Source organism: Thalassophryne amazonica, chromosome 5 (assembly GCF_902500255.1).
Source record: "Thalassophryne amazonica chromosome 5, fThaAma1.1, whole genome shotgun sequence".
NCBI lineage: Eukaryota > Metazoa > Chordata > Actinopteri > Batrachoidiformes > Batrachoididae > Thalassophryne > Thalassophryne amazonica.
Genome location: NC_047107.1, coordinates 122,221,725 through 122,235,984, shown reverse-complemented (window position 1 = coordinate 122,235,984; position 14,260 = coordinate 122,221,725). Strand labels below are relative to the sequence as shown.

The 14,260-nt window shown below is 42.0% G+C and overlaps 1 protein-coding gene across 2 annotated transcripts in view; it reads right to left on the bottom strand.

The window, feature by feature from the left end:
* Positions 1–14,260, bottom strand: part of erlin2 (ER lipid raft associated 2) — a 72,394-nt gene that overhangs the window by 7,649 nt on the left and 50,485 nt on the right. For both annotated transcript variants that reach the window (XM_034171228.1, XM_034171229.1), the window contains exons 8-10: positions 5,995–6,053; positions 2,199–2,290; positions 2,018–2,107 (exon numbers count right to left, since the gene is read on the bottom strand). In XM_034171228.1, coding sequence (XP_034027119.1) covers positions 2,018–2,107; positions 2,199–2,290; positions 5,995–6,053 — 241 coding nt within the window. The remainder of the gene's footprint in view (positions 1–2,017; positions 2,108–2,198; positions 2,291–5,994; positions 6,054–14,260) is intronic.

Genomic DNA, 14,260 nt, shown 5'->3' with positions numbered 1-14,260 from the left:
GGTTGAAAATAAGTATTTGGTCACCCACAAACAAGCAAGATTTCTGCTTCTCACACACCTGTAACAACTTCTTTAAGAAGCTCTTCTGTCCTCAACCTGTTACCTGTATTAATGGTACCTGTAGGAACTCATCGCTATAAAAGACACCTGTCTAGAGCCTCAAACAGTCAGACTCCAAACTCAACCATGGCCAAGACCATAGAGCTGTCGAAGGACACCAGGCAGACAATTGTAGATGTGCACCAGGCTGGGAACAGTGAATCTACAACAGTCAAGCAGGTTGGTGTGAATAAATCAACTGTGGGAGCATTTGTAAGAAAATGGAAGACATACAAGACCACTGATAATCTCCCTCGATCTGGGGCTCCACGCAAGATGTCATCCTGTGGGGTAAAAATGATCATGAGAACGGTGAACAAAAATCCCATAACAACATGGAGGGACCTGATGAATGACCTTTCAGAGAGCTGGGACCAAAGTAACAAAGGCTACACACTACGCAGAGAGGGACTCAAATCCTGCAGTGCCAGGCGTGTCCCCCTGCTTAAGCCAGTACATGTCCAGGCCCGTCTGAAGTTTGCCAGAGAGCATATGGATGATCCAGAAGAGGATTGGGAGAATATCATGTGGTCAGATGAAACCAAAATATAACTTTTTGGTAAAAACTCAACTCATCGTGTTTGGAGGAAGAAGACTGCTGAGGTGAATTCCAAGAACACCACACCTAGTGTGAAGCATGGGGGTGGAAACATCATGCTTTGGGGCTGTTTTTCTGCAAAGGGGACAGGGCGACTGATCTGTGATTAGGGAAGAATGAACGTGGCCATGTATCGTGAGACTTTAAGCCACAACCTCCTTCCATCAGTGAGAGCACTGCAGATGAAACATGGCTGGGTCTTCCAGCATGACAATGATCCCAAACACACCACTCAGACAACAAAGGAGTGGCTCTGTAAAAAGCATTTCAAGGTCCTGGAGTGGCCAAGCCATTTTCCAGACCTCAACCCCATAGAAAATTTGTGGAGGGAGTTCAAAGTCCATGTTGCCCAGCAACAGCCCCAAAACATCACTGCTCTCGAGGATATGTGCATGGAGGAATAGGCCAAAATACCAGCTAGTGTGTGCAAACCTGGTGAAGACTTACAGGAAACGTTTGACCTCTGTCATTACCAACAAAGATTATGCTACAAAGTAATGAGTTGAATTTTCGTTATTGACCAAATACTTATTTTCCTCCATAATTTACAAATAAATTCTTTTAAAATCCTACAATGTGATTTCCTGGATTTTTTTTTTCTCTTTTTGTCTCTCACAGTTGAAGTGTATCAATGTTGAAAATTACAGACCTCTCTCATCTTTCTAAGTAGGAGAACCTGCACAATCAGGGATTGACTAAATACTTTTTGGCCCCACTGTGTGTGTGTGTGTATATATATATATATATATCTATATATATATATATATAGACATATATATATAGATATATATATATCTATATATCTATATATATATATATATATAGACATATATATATCTATATAGAATTGGCACCCAAGTATCGTGATACATACTGTATTCTATCAGGAGATAAGTGTACTGTGTCCCAGCCCTACCATTTAGTGATAATAGTCTTTTCAATCACTTGAACATTTCAGAGGGACAGCACAGGTAGAATGGTTTGGAGACAGTCAGAGAAAGTGAGATGGTTTGGACACGTGCAGAGGAGGGATCCAGGGTACACAGGGTGAAGGATGCTGAGCATGGAGCCACCAGGCTGGAGGAGAAGAGGGAGGCCAAAGAGGAGGTTTATGGATGTACTGATGGAGGACATGCAGGTGGTTGGTGAGACAGAGGAAGATACAGAGGACAGGATGAGATGGAAACGAAAGATCTGCTGTGGTGCCCCCTAATGGGAGCAGCCGAAAGAAGAAGAAAGAAGTCTTTTCAGTCACTGAGTACATAACTGAAAAATTGTTAATTTCCCCTTGACACATGACCAATTTACGACAACACAAACCTTCAATTTCAGAGATCTTTTTTTCCGTTTCCTTCTCCATAACCTTCTGTCCAAACTTTATCTCTGCCACTTGTGCCACTTTCTCAGCCTCTACAAAGAAGTATAAATGAGTTTAAAATTCTTAAAAAAGAAGAGGGAAAACAAGAGGTGGTTTAACAACACCCCTTTTGTACTCTCTTACCGATCACCGCTTTTATTCTTTCTGTTTCTGCTTCTTTCTCCACAACCTTCTGTGTCTGTTGGGAAATTAGCAGTTTGGTCTTCTCACTTTCCCTGCAAGCACCCACGCACGCACGCACACACACACAAAGAATTTAACATTTTTCTGCTGGTTCTTGGCAGCCTGACAAGCACTAAAGCAGGAGTGTGAGAGAATCACTGCTTAAAATTCCTCCACCACTTCAGAAGCCCAGGACAGTTTCCCTCTCTAAAGACCTACTGCTGAGGTCTCCAAACTCAAATCCAACATCCATGTGGCTGCAGATATTCTGCCGACAACCACAGATTTGGTGAGCCTCATATGTCTAAATGAACACCCAGATTAAAAATGGATCTGACTTTTCGTGGTGTACCACAGTTGACCCATACTGACCACCCACCGCTGTTCGGCACACGTATGAACTGCAAATTATAAAATTGAAATAATGGGTGTGAAATACAGATTTACTGTCTTGGTGATTTGTTTGTAAAGTAGTAATTGCTAAAGCTTCAATGCAAAGTCAGAGCAAAATCAAAGCAGTTGTGTGTTTACATGACTGGAGGATGTTAAAAGCATACAGTCTCCACCACCTTGCGCTCTGCAGGAAGCAGCCTGGTGCAGGCTCGACACATGCCCAGGTCCAAGCACTGAAAGAATGAAGCTGAAATATCAGGAGTTGGGGATGGAATGTGGGTACCATGCTGCCCGAACCCTAGCATGGAGGGCGCAACGCGGCCAAGCTGCATGAAGCAGATAAGGTGCGTCGGGATGTGTCTGGAACTTAAGTATCGAGCGAGAATGTGTTATTTTCAAATATTTAAATATTGGACAACTGGTTTTCACTCAGGATCATAGTCATAAGTTGCTTGTTTTCATTGTTCTTTGAGCTCCTTCATAATTGAAAAGCAAAGTTATTTTTGTCTTCACACGTAATAGAAAAGTAAGTTGAACAGTGACAAAGAACAAAACACAAAAGCAGTGATCTGACCTGAACTGTGAGTTTTGTGACCCATTGTACCTGTTGAGTTTACTGGTGTCAGTCAAAAGGGCTTACCACAAGCCAAACCTGGTTATACACCATGCTACCCCTGAATCTGAGTAAAAACCATCTACTTATTGCTACTAGCACGGCTATAGTAGTGTAGCAGATAACTGAAACAATCATGCAAATGGTGATAAAAGCATCAGATTCGTCAGAAATACTCCTTAGACACTCTTGAAAAAACCGATTGACCACTTGCCTTTTCAATCAGTGGTCAGGTTTACACAGAGGTCAAAATTAAAAGATGCTCCAATCATACTGAAAAATATTCCACATTATTTGCCTGATCATAAAGATTCTAAAAACGTATAGTTTGGACTATCTGTGACTGAATTCTTTGGCGTTATGGGATAAAAACAGCAAGAATGGTGACAAAGCTCAAGTTTCATTTTGTACAGGGGTCAAAAGTAAAGTTGCTCCAATTTTGGTAAAAAAAGTGACGCAAATTATTGGTTGAGCTAATAGAATTCATAAATGGAATTGTTTTGATAGTGTTGAATGTTTGGTCTCCAAAGTAAAGGTCAAACAAGGTCTACGTCAATTGGATTCTATGACATGTGACATACAGTGAGGAATATAAGTATTTGAACACCCTGCGATTTTGCAAGTTCTCCCACTTAGAAATCATGGAGGGGTCTGAAATTTTCATCTTCGGTGCATGCCCACTGTGAGAGACATAATCTAAAAACAAAAAAAATATCCGGAAATCACAATGTATGATTTTTTAATAATTTATTTGTATGTTACTTCTGCAAATAAGTATTTGATCACCTGTGAAAATCAATGATAATATTTGGTACAGTAGCCTTTGCTTGCAGTTACAGAGGTCAAACGTTTCCTGTAGTTCTTGACCAAGTTTTCACACTGTCCATTCCTCCACAGAGATCTTCTCTAGATCTTTCAGGTTTGGAGTTTCACCTCCCTCCAAAGATTTTCTATTGAGTTCAGGTCTGGAGACTGGCCAGGCCACTCCAGGACCTTGAAATGCTTCTTACGGAGCACCTCCTTAGTTGCCCTGGCTGTGTGTTTGGGGTCATTGTCATGCTGGAAGACCCAGCCATGACCCATCTTCAATGCTCTTACTGAGGGAAGGAGGTTGTTTACCAAAATCTCGCAATACATGACCCTGTCCATCCTCCCTTCAATACGGTACAGTCGCCCTGTCCCCTTTGCAGAAGAGCACCCCCAGAGTATGATGTTTCCACCACCATGCTTCACGGTTGGGATGGTTTTCTTGGGGTTGTTCTCATCCTCTAAACATGGTAAGTGGAGTTGATTCCAAAAAGCTCTATTCTGGTCTCATCTGACCACATGACCTTCTCCCATGCCTCCTCTGGATCATCCAGATGGTCACTGGTGAACTTCAAATGGGCCTGGACATGTGCTGGCTTGAGCAGGGGGACCTTGCTGCCCTGCAGGATTTTAAACCATGACAGCATCATGTGTTACTAATGTAATCTTTGTGACTGTGGTCCCAGCTCTCTTCAGGTCATTGACCAGGTCCTCCTGTGTAGTTCTGAGCTTTCTCAGAATCATCCTTACCCCACAAAGTGACATCTTGCATGGAATCCCAGTCCGAGGGAGATTGTCATCTTGTGTTTCTTCCACTTTCTAATAAATAATCATAACAGTTGTTGTCTTCTACCAAGCTGCTTGCCTGTTGTCCTGTAGTCCATCCCAGCCTTGTGCAGGTCTACAGTTTTGACCCTGGTGTCCTTAGACAGCTCTTTGGTCTTGGCTATGGTGGACAGGTTGGAGTGTGATTGATTGAGTGTGTGAACAGGTGTCTTTTATACAGGTAACAAGTTCAAACAGGTGTAATTAATACAGGTAAAGAGTGCAGAATAAGAGGGCTTCTTAAAGAAAAATTAACAGGTCTGTGAGAGCCACAATTCTTGCTGGTTGGTAGGTTTTCAAATACTTATTTGCAGCAGTAACATACAAATAAATAATTAAAAAAAAAATCATACATTGTGATTTCCGGATTTTTTTTTTAGATTATGTCTCTCACAGTGGACATGCACCTAAGATGAAAATTTCAGACCCCTCCATGATTTCTAAGTGGGAGAAATTGCAAAACCGCAGGGTGTTCAAATACTTATTTTCCTCAATGTATGTTACCCCGTAACGTGATAAGTAAGGATGACACATGGTCCAAACTATTCATTTTTAAAACTGTGTTAACTAGTAATTTGCATCAGTTTTTACCAAAATTGGAGCAACTTGAACTTTTGACAAACCGACACTGACCTATGTCACCATTCTTGCTGTTTTTATCCCATAACTCCATCGAATTCAGTTACAGACCGTCCAAACCATACCTTTTTGGAATCTTTATGATCAGGCAAATAATGTGGCATAGGTTTCAATATGATTGGAGCATCTTTTAATTTTGACTCCTGAGTAATTCTTCAATTGACCTCTACCTGAACGCCAACTGAAAATTCAAGTGGCCAATCATTTTTTTCAAAAGAGGATTGTCTGAGGACTATTTCTGCGAATTTGATTCTTTTATCACCATTTGCAGGATTCCGCTCTAAATATTCTCTTATCTGCTGCACTACAGTGGGAAAATTTAAATCAAATCCTTCTCAGAGCTATCCTCCCCTGCTGGATTTAGCAGGAGCACTTGGATGACTTTCAGGTCCATGCACTTGGGGAGGAAAATAAACACACAGAATAATCCAGACTCCAGAGGTCAGGAAGCTTTTTACACCGGACACTATAACGACTCACATGAGTTCGTAGTTTCGACGAATGCTCTCTGGAATGTTGGGCTTTGTGACACGGACCGCCTACGGAGCAGTGAGAGACAGAAAGCAAAAGAGAAACAAATGAGTGTGAGGCAGAGAGAAAACTCATCTTACTTTGACAGTTTAATCAGAAATACTACTAAAAAAAAAGATGATTACACCACCAGGGGAGCCATCAAGTCAGGACAATACAAACAAAAGCAGTTCTGCGCAAAAATATGAGCATCCCCATGTATGGGTATTTAAAAAAAAGGACAAATCCCATTTGCTGTTTACAACCACAAATCAGAAAAAGTTGGGATGGTATGAAAAATGTTAAAAACACTCCAAAGTCATTCTTACATTTATTTTGACTTTTATTTCATTTGGGCCAGCCACAATCAAATGATCATGGATTTTGCAAAGAGGGAATTTTTCCACTTTGATCCCATGTTAACTTATGTCCAATGTAAACTATAGCCAATTACTTTAAATACACTTGATGTTATACTATTTACACAAATGCTATGATTTCAGAGAATATTTGCACATACTTGTGATCAGTTACTTTCTCTTATGGACCCTACAAGCCGATGATACAGTGCGTCCAGAAAGTATTCACAGCGCTTCACTTTTTCAAAATTTTGTTATGTTACAGCCTTATTCCATAATGGATGAAACTCTTTTTGTTTTGTTTTTTTACTTAAAATTCTACACACAATACCCCATAATGACTGATTTTTTTTTTTTTAGACATTTGCAAATTTATTAAAAATAAAAAACTAAGAACTCACATGTACATAAAGTATTTACAACCTTTGCCATGAAGCTCAAAACTGAGCTCAAGTGTATCCTGTTTCCACTGATCATCCGGAGATATTTCTACAGCTTAAATGGAGCTCATCTTCAACACCTCACTGGAGACATGCCAGGTGCTGGCATGCTTCAGGGCCTCCACCATCATCCCTATCCCCAAATAACAAAGACCTTGAGGACTTAATGACTACCGACCCATCGCCCTGACCTCTGCGGCGATGAAGACCTTCGAGCGCCTTATCTCCACACACCTCAAAGCCATCTCTGACCCTTATTTGCATCCCCTGCAGTTTACCTACAGAGCCAACAGGTCTGTAGATGCTGTCAACATGGCCCTTCACTTCATCCTCCAGCATCTGGACTCACACGGAACCTACACCAGGATTCTGTTTGTGGACTTCAGTTCTGCCTTCAATACGATCATCCCGGAACTGCTGAAGGACAAGCTCTCTCAGCTTGGCGTACCCGACTCCACTTGTTGGCGGATCACTGACTTCCTGTCTAACAGGAAGCAGCATGTGAAGCTGGAAGGGCACATCTCCAACACACAGTCCATCAGGCTGTGTTCTTTCTCCTCTAATCTTCTCCCTGTACACTAAGTTACACCTCCAATCACCAGACTGTGAAGCTCCTGAAGTTTGTGGATGATATGACCCTCATTGGCATCATCTCCGATGGGGACAAGTCTGCCTACAGACAGGAGATCGATCACCTGGTGTCCTGATGCAGACAGAACAACCTGGAGCTCAACGCCCTGAAGACAGTGCAGATGGTTGCTGAGATCAGAAAGAACCCAGTCCTGTCCAACCCCATCATCCTGTGTGACTCCCCAGTCGCCATTGTGGAGTCCTTCTGCTACCTGGGGATCACCATCACCCAGGACCTCAAGTGGGAGATGATTGTCAGCTCTCTCATGAAGAAAGCACAACAGAGGATGTACTTTCTGTGGCAACTGAGGAAGTTCAACCTGCAAAAAAACAATGATGGTGAACTTCTACACTGGTATCATTGAGTCCACCATCTCCTCTTCCATCACTGTCTGGTACGCTGCTGCCCCTGCTAAGGACAGGAGCAGACTGCAGCGTATCATCCATGCAGCACAGAAAGTGATCGACTGCAATCTGCCATCCCTACAGGACCTGTACACGTCCAGGGCCTTGAGGCGAGCAAGGAAGATAATGGCTGATCCCTCTCACCCAGGACAGAAACGTTTTGTCACCCTCCCATCTGGCAGATGGCTGAGGTCCATCAGGATTAAAACCTCAAGACACAAAAATAGCTTATTTCTATCCGCAGCTAGACTAATAAATAATGCCAGAGACCCCCAATTACCCTGCCCCCCTACTTCCACAAAGTACAGATTGGTCATCCCTGCACTGAAAGGTAGTGTACACCTGCACACCAATCACAGTCCCATCTCACTATGTTATATTCATTTAACAGTGAACATAGTCTTGCTATTTGACTCTTTCACTTCTTACAGAAGTATTTTTTTTTCTTTTTTATTGTTTATGTACCAATAACACCAGATCAAATTCCCTGTATGTGAGAATTAACTTGGCAATAAATTAGATTCTGATTTGTGGTAAATTCAGTTGATTGGAAGCGATTTTGAAAGGCACACACCTGTCTATATATAAGCTCCCAAAGTTGACAGTGCATATCAGAGCACATAACTGTCATTGTCTGTTGTCATTATGGGGTTCTGTGAGCAGGATTTTGAGGGAAAATGAATTTACTCCACTCTGGAATAAGGCTGTTACATAACAAAATCTGGAAAAAGTAACGCTCTATGAATACTTTCCGGAAGTACCGTACCATTTACTGTCATTTTTGTCATTATGTTATTAGCTTATGGTATCAATACAAATTTTTATTATAAACATAAACATACTAAGAGTACCAGAATATTCATGTTATTATTAATACTGAAATTAACCCAGGTTAAGTCCTCATTATGAGACAGTTATGGACTCTACATAAATCAACAGATACAATGGATATTTGACGGCTCTTTTACAGTACAGAAATCCTCAGACGGTTCAAACTTTGAACCGTCTGAGGATTTCAAAGTACCATGCTGTTTCAAAGCAAATAAAATTATTTATATGGAGTCTTCAACAGTTATTTGCAAATTCATAACACTGAAAAAAAATTATTTTACATTCTGTTTAAATGAAAACTTTTATTCTTTGAAGGTAATAATTTAATGCATAGATCAAATAGGCAATTGATGGCGTTACAGCCAAGTAAAAACAGGTAATGAAAAACTCATGACATCAGAAGTGTAACAACGTCTTAGACGTAAATGTCATTTGATTGTGGCTGACCCAATTTCAGACAGAATGAACCAAAGATATTTTATGTTTTGTGTGGTCAAGTTCTTCTCATTTGTTAATGTACATTATGGGTGTCACAGTTTAGTTCACACAGCATGGTTTGGTACAAGTTCAGTTTTTGAAAATTCTTCAAATCTTTATACAGCAACTTCTGTGAGCAGCAGAGAGCTGCCACCAGACACTTTAGCACAGTGAGGCAAAGTGTAGATGTTAACTTTTTTCATTAAACCTTTATGAATTGATTAGTTGGATTGTCATTCACATTGGAATATATTTACTGTGCAGCATGTTAAGTATTTTGTTTTTTTATGCCAAGCGAGCTGTATGCCTTCATTATTTTGGCCATTTTAAGTCCGTTTGAATTTTGCACAAAACTCATTGTCCACAGTGCTGCTATTTAGCAGCCACGTCATCCGTGAAATTTTACATTAATTCATATAAAATGTCAGCTTCTGTCATACGTTGGTGTAGCTGTCTGTCTCAACTCAAATGTTCAGGCTGATCTCATCTGGGGACAGTGATTCAAAACAAATGTGGATCGGTACACTTTCACTCTTATGAGCCCGTCACACCTTGACGATTTAGCCAGTGTATGAAAAATCTGGTGAACACGCTGGCTACGTCTAATAAGTTATGCAGCTGTCACACCATGATGATTTAGCCAGTGCTATGTTAAACCCCTTCACGGTATATATTGCAATATAAACTTAAGTGTAAAAATTATAATGGAAGTGTTTCTGAATGGGTTATATAATCCCTTATGGCCCCTTCACACATAACACAAAGTTGGGCGAAAAAAGCAGAAACCGGCAGAACCCCCCGAATTGGCAAATCATGAAAATTTCCAGCCGGGAGGGACAAACGGTTGAACAGGGATGAATGATCCCACAGCAACGGTTATGTGCATGCTCGTGAGCATGCGTACGAATAACACGCTCACAGCAGCGGAAGCAATCGCATGTACAAAAATCGACGAAAACGTGTAAGGACAAAATAATGAGAGAGCATAGAACATTATAAGAACAATTAATGTACTGTTTAAATGTAAGACAATCATGTTACTGCCTAGCTATCAGCTAACATTATCATAACGTTACCCTATGTTCTCAAAAGGTCATGAATGTCACTGGTTTTGTAACATTGTGAGAACGTTCTTATATTGAAAAGAAATGCAGGAACTAATATCTATAATATGATCTGTATGTCCGTCTGTTGTCTTTTCTTCCTTCTTTCTTCTGTGATCTGTACATTGATGCTAAATCGTACGTCTACATATTAAATATCCATAGATACATAAACTCACGTATACATAGTACATACCTAGCTTTGTTGGTTTCAATAATATAGGTAAAAAGACGGCGATCATGACAGGCTACGACAGCATTTATCCTTGCAGCCGCTGTTTGATTTCTTGTGCATGTGCAAAGCTTACTGGTAGCATGCTGTGAGTGCAGGTGACTTACTAGACTTGAGCCTCGAAGTACTTACAGACGCGACACAACAGAAATAAAAGTCTTGAATACGAAACTTAAGTTTGATGGTCTTTCTTTACTGGAACTTAAACTCATACAAAACAAAAGGTGAATTCTGAACTCCTATCTACATAATTATCTCTATGCGATGTGACAGTCAAATGACTGTGATGCTTCTATGGCTCGCGGCTTCTGTTCTGACATTCTTCATGCGTCCTGACAGTTTTATATAAAATCAGCAGCCAATCAAATTGCATCACAGTATCTAGGTAAAACTTTACATACTAAATAAATTCTTATATTCCTAAATATGCATGCAATAATTCTTATGTTCCTAAATTAACTTAAATTCCATAAAGTATTAATTCTAAATATAAACTAACTACATAAATGTACATATTCCTTAAAACATAGAAAAAATGGCTCTAACATATCCCGGCCCCTAATTGACTAGGCCTTAGCATATCAATTATCAACTTATACTTAAACGCAGAGCCATTACCCTTCTTTACTGCATATCTTACACAATTATCATTAAATTTCTTTTCTCTTTTCAGGTTAGTGTAATCGTCGTAGTCTACAGATAAGTTCTACACAGGTAAGTATGTCTAATCAGGTAAGTCTCTCTTCTTTCTTCATTCTTCTCCCTGCAATAAACAAAGTTTGGTTATTGGTCTTTGGATGGTGCTGGTCTTCGTCCGGACTTCAGCACTTCTGACTACCCCTCTGGAGTCTGGCATGACCTTGGTGATTCTACCCAGCATCCAGCAATTCCTGGCCAGGGATGGATCAGCAACAAGGACGACGTCTCCAACCTTGAAGCTTCTTTTCAATCTAAGCCATTTTTGCCGCGCTTGCAGAAGTGGCAGATATTCCTGGGTCCACCTCCTCCAGAATAAATCCGTCATATACTGAATCTGTCTCCAGCGGCAACAAACACACCAGGTGGCATGCTGGGCTGCGTCTTCATCAGGAGTAGATGATTTGGGGTCAACGGCTCAAGGTCGTTGGGGTCATCTGTGTTGGTGGTAATTGGTCTCCCATTGATGATGCTCTCAACTTCGCACAGAAAAGTCTGTAGTCCTCCATCGTCTAGCGATTGTTGTCTCACGACAGAACGCAGAACTTTTCTCACGGTACGAATTTGACATTCCCAAATGCCGCCGTGATGAGATGCAGCGGGCGGGTTGAACATCCACTGCACTCCCTTCTGCATCATAGCTTCATTGATGCGAGACTGGCCCAATTCTTTCAAGGATTGTCTTAACTCTCTCTCTGCGCCGACCAGATTAGTGCCGTTGTCGGAACGGATGATTGACACTTGGCCTCGTCTGGCTTGGAAACGACGTAGAGCGTTAATACATGAGTCCGTGTCGAGGGAGTATGCAACTTCTATATGCACTGCTCTGACTGTCAAGCATGTGAAGAGCACTCCGTAGCGTTTGACCTTGGCCCGTCCTCTTTTTTTATCTCAAAAGGACCAAAGTAATCCATGCCTGTGTTGGTAAAAGGCGGTTTGTAGGGTAGCTTTCTGTCTTGTGGCAAGTCTGCCATTTTCTGTTCCCCAGCCTTTGCATGCAGTCTTTTGCAGAGGTTGCACTCTGTGATCACGGTTCTCACTGCTGCATTGGCTCTAGGTATCCAATACCATTGTCTTAGTCTTGCCAGGACAAGATTTCTGCCGCCGCATCCGGTTTGTAGGTGGATATGGTGGAGAATAAGGTAGGCTATTCTGTGTTGTTTAGACAGAAGGACAGGATGCTTGGCCTCCTCAGGCATTGCTGATCTGTTCAGACGGCCCCCTACTCTCAAAACACCATCTTGCAAGTATGGATCCAATTTGAAAATTGGGCTGGTTCTTTTCACATTCTTGTTTCCTTGCTGTAGAACTTTTATTTCTTCAGCATAGGCTTGTCTCTGGCTGTATTTGATCAGCTCCATTTCTGCTCTGGATAACTCCTCAACTGAGCAATCTCTTTTCCAGGTTCTTCTTACAGGTGTTCATTTGTTCTTCAACTATTGGTTTGTGTTTCACTGTGTCATGTTCCGACTCTTTCACAGCTTTCTCTAATTCTTTTCTTTTCTCACTCAGGTATTGTAGTATCTCTTTTAGGTGCAGAATCCAAGCGGTTGCCTTCTTTAGTCTGTACCAGCTGGAGTAATGCTCCACAAGCTGGTTTACTGGATCTGTGTTGTCGACTAATGGATTTGTGCACGATACAGCAGCTGATGTCTTCGCCTCTTCATCCCATTCTGACAGGTAAGTAGACTGTTCAGGTTGCTCTGGCCAGTTGTTTGGCTCGCTCAGGAAGCAAGGCCCTTGAAACCAGTTGTCGCTTGACATGAAGCTCTCAATCTTTAAGCCTCTTGAAGCTTGATCAGCTGGGTTTTGAGAGGTGTTGACATACTTCCACTGAGCTCTTGTGGTAGCTTCTGTAATTAAAGAGACGCGATTAGCCACAAACATCTTGAAACGAAGAACGTCATTTTCAATGTACCTTAGTACAGTTGTACTATCTGTCCAGAAAATGGAATCTGTCAAGGGAACTTGAAGTTCTTTCAGCATCCGGTCAACCTTGACTGAGACCATTGCAGCTGTCAACTCCATTCTTGGGATCGTAACCTGCTTGAGCGGAGCAACTCGGGACTTTCCCATCAAGAAGCGAACGCATTTCTCTTCTTGCTCATTCGTCAACAGGAGGTATGACACAACCCCGTATCCATCTTGACTTGCGTCTGAAAAATGGTGGATTTGTGCAACCTTGGTGAGTCCCAATGAGCTGGACTTGAAACATCTGCTCACGCTGAGTTCTGACAGCTTGTCAAGGTCTGCTAGCCACTTCTTCCATGTTCGTTGTGGCTTCTCTGAGATTTCTTCATCCCAGCCTGTTTTCTCTTTGCAAAGGTTTCTCAGAATGAGCTTGACGGGTAGGAGTAGTGGCGCCAAAAAACCCATTGGGTCATACACAGAGCTAACAACTGAAAGAATGCCTCGTCTTGTGCATGGCTTGTCAGGCAGATAAATCTTGAACTTGAAGCTATCCGAACTTGTGCACCACTGCACGCCTAACGCTCGTTCGACTGGTAGTTCGTCCGGCTGCAAGTCCAGATCTTTAACTTCAGCTGCTCCTTCGTCGCCAGGGATGGAGCACAGCAAGGCCCTACTGTTGCTTACCCACTTGGTCAAGTGGAACCCTCCACTGGCACACAACTCCGTCAGTTCCTTCACAAGATGCACAGCTTCCTCTTCAGTGGCAATTGATTTCAAACAGCCGTCCACACAGAAGATGTTAAGGACTGTCTCTGTGGCTTCTGGTGAAGTAGTTGCAGCTGCATCTTGTGCCGTTCTCCTGAGCGCATACGAAGCGCAACTGGGGGATGACGTGGCTCAGAACAGGTGCACGCACATCCTGTACTCTTCCACTGGTTCATTCAGATTGCCGCCTGGCCACCAAAGGAAGCGCAACAGATCTGCGTCTTCAACTGGAACCTGTACTTGGTAGAACATGGATTCGATGTCTGCCATCAGTGTGACAGGCTCCTGCCTGAACCTCAGCAGCACTCCGATTAGTGTGTTTGTAAGGTCCGGCCCTTGTAGCAGTCTGTCATTCAGCGACACTCCTTGGTATGTTGCCGTGCAGTC